This window comes from Triticum urartu, chromosome 2 (assembly GCF_003073215.2).
Source record: "Triticum urartu cultivar G1812 chromosome 2, Tu2.1, whole genome shotgun sequence".
NCBI classification, from domain to species: domain Eukaryota; kingdom Viridiplantae; phylum Streptophyta; class Magnoliopsida; order Poales; family Poaceae; genus Triticum; species Triticum urartu.
Window position 1 is genome coordinate 614,396,470 of NC_053023.1, and position 7,775 is coordinate 614,404,244.

General features: G+C 51.2%; 1 protein-coding gene across 1 annotated transcript; it reads left to right on the plus strand.

The window, feature by feature from the left end:
* The first annotated feature begins 2,722 nt into the window (after positions 1–2,722).
* On the plus strand, positions 2,723–7,447 carry LOC125539190 (beta-fructofuranosidase 1-like). Its single transcript, XM_048702561.1, has 7 exons — positions 2,723–3,366; positions 3,529–3,537; positions 3,730–4,601; positions 6,333–6,494; positions 6,578–6,804; positions 6,880–6,967; positions 7,058–7,447. The coding sequence occupies exons 1-7, from the start codon at positions 2,955–2,957 to the stop codon at positions 7,256–7,258; spliced, it is 1,971 nt and encodes a 656-aa protein (XP_048558518.1). The 5' UTR covers positions 2,723–2,954; the 3' UTR covers positions 7,259–7,447.
* Positions 7,448–7,775: the final 328 nt, after the last annotated feature.

Consider the following 7,775-nt stretch of genomic DNA (forward strand, 5'->3'; position numbering starts at 1 on the left):
TGATGCTTGCTTGTGTTGGTTTGGTTGTGCTCGTGAGACTTATCTATCATATGGTTTAAGACATATGCACTCTATCGCATCTTATTGAGCTTATGTTATCTTGTGCTATTTATGTTATCCTCATATTTACTATCTTGCTTAGTATTATCCTTATTGTTGCAAGATATGCATTGTCTATAAAATATAGGGGGAGTGTTGATCCTAGTATGTGCGTCGTGCAGTCCAAAGCACTTATCTAGATAGCACACATCTAGGGGGAGCCCGTCTATATTTTAGAGATGTGGGGTTTGCTTATGTCCTATATTTTCCCCTTTGTGTAAATCCCGTATTGTCATCAATCCACCAAAAAGATTGTAAGGGCATATTTATCCCTAAGATATTTTGGTGATTGATGACAATGCTTTTGCGGACTAATCGTGTGCCTTGAGTATTTTAGACGTTTCATCACTAGGCACAAGACGGTTTTTATCCCCCTTGAAGACTATTGAAGACGGCGTTTGTCTATGTTTTTTTCCGGTGGATTTGAGTCGTAGGAAAGCCGTACTATTAAGAGGGGGTCCGCATTGGTGAGGCTAGGGCGGAATCAACACGTACACATCCCTTGTGCATCCTCTGAGCTTTTACGTTTCGTTGAAGGCTCCCTTTCTGCCTTCTCCCTGTGGTCTAGTCCCAACGGTAGTACCGCGAACCCCAGCGGTAGTAGCGCTCGAGAGCTAGAAGCGGCAGTACCGCTCCCCAGCGCGGCAGTACCGCTTGGAGCTCTCAGTCGTAGTACCGCTGCGGCTCCGTGCTCCTACCGCCTCGACTCGAGGTCTCTCCTTTCGTGTCGGGTTTTGCGGCACTTGCTGCGGCAGTAGGGGCGGTAGTACCGCTCCTAGGCGGTAGTACCGTTCCTACCACCACGGTAGTACCGCCCTGGGTCCACGTCCTCGCTCCCGTCGTACTGCGCGGCAGTACCTCGAGGTGGAACGGTAGTACCGCTGGGCACAGCGGTAGTACCACCCACCCCTACGGTAGTACCACCCTGTGCGGCGCTGAGCAGGGGTAACGGTTGGTTTGTCTTCCCCCCTTATAAAAGGAGGTCTTCTTCTCCAAGTTGACCCACCTCTTTCCCCCCAAGCTCCATTGTTGCTCGAAAGCTCATTTTCGCCCGATCTCTCTCCCTACCCAATCAAACTTGTTGATTTTCTAGGGATTGGTTGAGAAGGCCCAGATCTACACTTCCACCAAGAGAAATTTGATTCCCCCACTCATCCCTTGCGGATCTTGTTACTCTTGGATGTTTGAGCACCCTAGACGGTTGAGGTCACCTCGGAGCCATATTCCATTGTGGTGAAGCTCCGTGGTTTCGTTGGGAGCCTCCAATTCGGTTGTGGAGAGAGCCCCAACCTTGTTTGTGAAGGTCCGGTCGTCGCCTCCAAGGGCACCATTAGTGGAATCACGACATCTCACATTGTGTGAGGGCGTGAGGAGAATACGGTGGCCCTAGTGGCTTCTTTGGGAGCATTGCGCCTCCACACCACTCCAACGGAGACGTACTTCCCCTCAAAAGGAAGGAACTTCGGTAACACATCCTCGTCTTCACCGGCTTCACTCTTGGTTATCTCGTGCCTTTACTTGTGCAAGCTTTTCGTGTTGTATCCTTAGCTTGCTTGTGTACTTTTTGTTGTTGCATCATATAGGTTGCTCACCTCGTTGCATATCTAGATAACCTACTTTGTTGCAAAGTTTAAATTGGTAAAGAAAAGCTAAAAATTTTTAGTTGCCTATTCACCCCCCCTCTAGTCAACTATACCGATCCTTTCAACTAGAGTTTCAGACCATCTCTGGACTTATCTCCGAGGTGTCGAGAAGTGAAACCAGAGATACAACCTCGAGTTCCAGGTTGAACAATAGGATGTCCAGGGCATGACAGACGAGTATAAAAGTAAAGTCCAAAGCTTCAGGTTGTCCAATAGCTCTGCGTCCTGGACCTTGGCATTGGAGTCCTTGACCTCGCGTGCTTCTTCCTTTGCTTATCTCTTGTAATGAAGGAACGTGTTCTTCCTTATTTTTCTCGACGATGGCTTGGTTGATCTCACACCTTTGACATCCTCCCTCTTGCTTATTTTTTTCGGCTCAAACATTAAGATGCAACAGATAGGATGGTCAAATAATATATCATCCTTAAGAGTGGACTCTAGACACACGTAATGGAGAAGATTCATCTTTATATGTTATATTTACATGTACTTCCTTCGTTTTTTTAGTCTGCATATAAGATTTGATCAAAGTCATACTTTACAAAGTTTGACTAACTTTATAAGAAAATTCAACATCTACAATACCAAAGTTATATGCTATGAAAACTAATTTGATCATGCATCTAATAATATTGATTTCATAGTGTGAATGTTGATATCTTTTCGTACAAAGTTAGTCAAATTTTATAAAGTTTGACTTTGATCAAATCTTATATGTAAACTAAAAAGAAACAAAACGAGTGTACAGAAAGAGCATGATCCTTAGCTCCTCTCTTACATGCAAAGGCACTATGTGGATTCCATGAGCCACACGAATCGGGTCCTGGTCTCTGACCCGTCCTCCTCCTATCGCGTCGGATAGCCGGTGCATGATGACCGGCCCCATAGACCCCGTTCACCCAGCGTACGTCTCAGACACAAGAGGCAGCCGTTTCCTTCCTTTTCTTTCCCGCCTCCTCCGGCAGCGATGTTTCCTTCCCAAACAAAGGGCTCAGAAAGATCGTCGATCGCCACACTGCACCACCTGTCTCTTCCATACAAGGCTCCGCTGTCTATAAATATCGCCCGGCTCCGGCGCTCCTTCTGCTCTCTCGACCGATCCAGCAGTTCATACTTTTCCCGTGAAACACAAAGCATAAACAGCTCGATCGCCGGATACATGCGTCTCCTCTACCATTAGCTCCATCAAGCCTAGCTAGCTAGCGCGCGGCGATGATCCCGGCCGTCCCGGCGATCGTGGACGGCGGCTTCCACGCCGCCCAGAGCGCGAAAACGCCGCTGCTTCCGGAGACCAACCTCAAGGGTCGCCGTCCTCCGGCACGGCAGAAGCGCCCGTCGACCGTTCTCCCGGCCATCGCGTGGACCGTGCTCCTTCTCGCGCTCGCCGGGCTCGTTGTCTACAGACAACGGCATGGCGACGGCCAGGCCGCCGCGCCGGGAGACCAGGTCGCGGCAGCGGGCCGCGCCGTGGAGATGGCCGCCTCCCGCGGCGTCGTGCAGGGCGTGTCGGAGAAGTCCACCGCCCCGGCGCTCCTCGGCGGCGGCGCCTACGACTGGACCAACGCGATGCTGGCGTGGCAGCGCACGGCGTTCCATTTCCAGCCCCAGAAGAATTGGATGAACGGTAGATACGTCGCCATCGCTCTTCTTCCGTCCAATTCAATACGCTGAAACTTGGATACGTACGTCTCTGATACAAACATTTCCACTTTGCTAACTCGGTCTTGCGTTTTTGTCACGGACGTCTTGTGGGTTCCGATCGATCTCTTCTCATCGACGTCTCCAGATCCCAACGGTAAGTTGTTGCCGCCGGCCGATCAATCCAGACATGCACATGCATGCTGTGAAAAAATGCTTTATGGTTCCAACGTTTCTGGCTAGACGGTCCTATCAATGCACGACCCAATGATCGTGCGATCTACGTACTAGCTTTCATGTCTTAACTGTTGCGAGTTGTGAAATTCACGCGCACCGACTGGTCTCGCAGGTCCACTGTATTACAAGGGATGGTATCACCTCTTCTACCAGTGGAACCCGGACGGGGCGGTGTGGGGGAACATCACGTGGGGCCACGCCGTGTCGCGCGACCTCGTCCACTGGCTCCACCTGCCGCTGGCCATGGTGCCCGACCACTGGTACGACATCAATGGCGTCTGGACCGGCTCGGCGACGCAGCTCCCCGACGGCCGGATCGTCATGCTCTACACCGGCTCCACGGAGGACGGCGTGCAGGTGCAGCTCCTGGCCGAGCCGGCGGACCCGTCCGACCCGCTGCTGCGGCGCTGGGCCAAGTCGGAGGCGAACCCCGTGGTGGTGCCGCCGCCGGGCGTCGGGCTGACGGACTTCCGCGACCCGACGACGGCGTGGCTCAACCCGGCCGACAAGGCCTGGCGGATCACCATCGGGTCCAAGAACCAGGAGCACGCCGGGCTGGCGCTGGTGTACAGGACGGAGGACTTCGTGCACTACGACCTGCTGCCCACGCTGCTGCACGTCGTGCAGGGCACCGGGATGTGGGAGTGCGTGGACTTCTACCCGGTGTCCGCCGACCCGGCCGCCGGCGTGGGGCTCGACACCTCCGCCGCGCCGGGGCCCGGGGTGAAGCACGTGCTCAAGACCAGCCTCGACGACGACCGGAACGACTACTACGGCATCGGCACCTACGACCCCGCGACCGACCGGTGGGCGCCGGACGACGCGGCGATCGACGTCGGGATCGGGCTCCGGTACGACTACGGCAAGTTCTACGCGTCCAAGACGTTCTACGACCCCGTGGGGCGGCGGCGCGTGCTGTGGGGGTGGATCGGCGAGTCCGACAGCGAGCGCGCCGACGTGCTCAAGGGCTGGGCGTCCCTCCAGGTTAGCAACCAACCCACTCAACATTGGTCTCATTTCGTTCCTGGCAATCGACCCGGTGGTGTTACGGTACGTCACGTACACAAAAGCTCTTGAGATTGTTTTCTGACAAGGAACTGAACGAGGAGCCACCGATGTCCGATGGATCGTCAGAGCTCTGAACTTGTGAACCAGAGCTCGAAACGTGGCCATGGCAGTCTGTGCAACGTAGTACGCACGTTGTTCTGTCTGAACTATTGAAATGCTAGAGCCGCACTGTCTGTGCATCAGTCTCTGGCCTTGTCCATGCACATGCGACCAGGGCTCCTCCCTGCAACTGTACGCCATAAACCCATTGACTTTCACCGGCCACGAGGTGCATGCGGGCATGCATATACGTATATAGGAGTATATAAAACAAATCAAATCCGTGCGTGGGCCCTCGGGCCCACATCCATTTATCCAAAACGACGAGCTGCACGTCTCTCTTGCCTGCTTAATAATTAGTATAAAATTATTAAAACAAACCAACTGTCGAGAGGGCCCAGGCAGATCTGCAAGCGTCCAATGGACTGGCGCGAAATGCAATTTGTCTGCAATGGTTTCCTGGTGATGACCGCGACTTCTCTCCGATTGTTTGAAGCAACTTGTTGCCTGAGGAGTCAAAGGCTCCAATTCGTACGTGTAACGTGCCTTGGCTGGGTACTTGAGTTGGGTTTTACTTGACGCCGAAGGATTTTGAGTTTAAAATTCGAATGGAAATGTTCAAGGTTTCCTTCTGATGAAGAAGGCGTGTTCATAGTGATCCAGATTAGTCAACGGGAACTCCTTCTGATGCACTAACCAAAAGATCGCTTAAAAAAACTTTCTGCTGCTTCATTTCCTTTTACTTGTCCATTTCTAGGCGGATAATGTTTTCTATACAAATAACTTACGTAGTTACGTATTCCACCAACTATATTCCTTTCTTTGGCAAAAGACTCGCCTTTTTTCATATATTTTTGTGCGGGGAATCAAGGCGTTTTTATTCCAAGACAATAGGGTTTACAATCTGCCATTACAAGTTCTTGAAGAAAATCTGAAGCTCTATGCAACCAACAAGCGTCGCTTCTTCGAGCAGTCCGTGCATAATTTGCAGGACAACGAGCTACCCTCTTTTGGTGATCTAGCCTCTTTTCATTTATTAATGAAGCTAATGAAAGTTCATATGTATCGAGGGTTCAAAAGGGAGGGGAAAATACCACTACTGTCACCCGCAATGACACAGTTTCCGCCTTGGATTTAATGTTTGCCTTATAAACGTACACGCCTTTCTTTCGTTCAAGATCTTCCAAGCAATGGCCATGGTATTCTAGCGAAACGCTGTCGTCGCAAGCACGTGTGGCACTGTGGCAGCATAAAGATCTTAAGACATGTTTTTTCTCGAGGGAAGGAGACAAAACTGTTGGTCTGCCTTTGTTCAGATTCAACCAACTATATATAGGTACTGTCTTGCTTAGTTGATCGATACGTTGCACACTGGCATCAAGGACCGTGACACATACTCCACATGTACTCTCTTCGTTTTAACGATTGATGCAGTAAACCAAGTTCAGTTTGCTATATCCTCGTTTTACGGTCTCTCCGCAGAATGTTCATTCAGTCCTCTTCGGTCACAAACTCACAATCGCATTAGTTTTGCCTTTCTTAAGTCGTACCGCAGTATAGGCAGCACGTAAAGCCCGGTAATTAACCACATTCCTTACCAACATGCAGTCATTCCCGAGGACGGTTCTCCTGGACACCAAGACGGGCAGCAACTTGCTGCAGTGGCCGGTGGTGGAGGTGGAGAACCTGCGCATGCGCGGCAAGCGCTTCGACGGCCTCGACCTGCAGCCCGGCTCCGTCGTGCCCCTGGACGTCGGCAGAGCAACACAGGTGAGTTGCAGGCCCTCTGTACTGCATCTCTTCGTTCTAGATCGTCTTCGGAGCACCAACGTTGACAGTCGGCCCTGGTGCAGTTGGACATCGAGGCGGTCTTCCAGGTGCAGGCGGGCGCGGCGGCGGGGGCGGAGGCGCCGTACAACTGCAGCGCGAGCGCCGGCGCGGCGGGGCGGGGCTTGCTCGGCCCGTTCGGGCTGCTCGTGCTGGCCGACGACGGCCTGTCGGAGCAGACCGCCGTCTACTTCTACCTGGTCAGGGGCGCGGACGGGAAGCTCAGCACCCACTTCTGCCAAGACGCCTTCAGGTATGCACGCATCCATCTTAATCTGCACGCGCTCCTAATTACACCGACCTTAATCTGCACGATCTTGATCGTCAGGTCATCGAAGGCGAACGATCTTGTCAAGGCCGTTTACGGCAGCTCCGTCCCTGTGCTCGACGGAGAAGATCTGTCGGTGAGAATACTGGTACGTTTCTTAAAGGATTCGATATATCATGATTGGTTGGTCTTGACTCATCGGTTACATACTGATTTTGTCCGTGGATTTTTGCCATAGGTCGATCATTCCATCGTGGAGAGCTTTGCTCAGGGCGGGAGGACATGCATCACATCGCGCGTGTACCCTACGAAGGCAATCTACGACTCTGCCAGAGTTTTCCTCTTCAACAACGCTACAAATGTTAACGTCACCGCAAAATCGATCAAGATCTGGGAGCTGAATTCGGCCTACATCCGTCCATATCCATATTCATCATAAGTAGGCCGGCAAGCAATGTTTGCCTCGATAGTTTGATTGTATACAATGTAGGGCAGCGGCTCTTTTGTTTTCTTTACTTTCTTCATTTTTGTGAATATATTATAACGGGAAGTAATGCTGTTGGTGGACTACAGATGTATTCTTTGCCACAAAATAAGTGGTTTTCTGTGTCTGAATAGTGTGACTAAATAACTCAGGGGCTATACAAAATGAAGTAAAAAAGTACAAATGATACAGGATTTTGGGAATGTAAAAATGAGAGCATGATGAATACAAGAACATGTTTCAAGATGTTCTGCCCAAAGCGGTGGTGCCACATGATGTGGGATACAAAAAAGGGTCATTGGTTCAGACAACCAAACATGCCGCCCCTGATCCAAAAATGTGAGAACTTGACTAACCCATCTGCATGGGTGTTCGTAGCTCTACCTTCAAAAGTAAAATTAAAAGTGTGAGAAGAAGCTCTAATCATAATCTCGCTAATGATAGCATTGTACCCTCCTCGACTGCCTTTGTG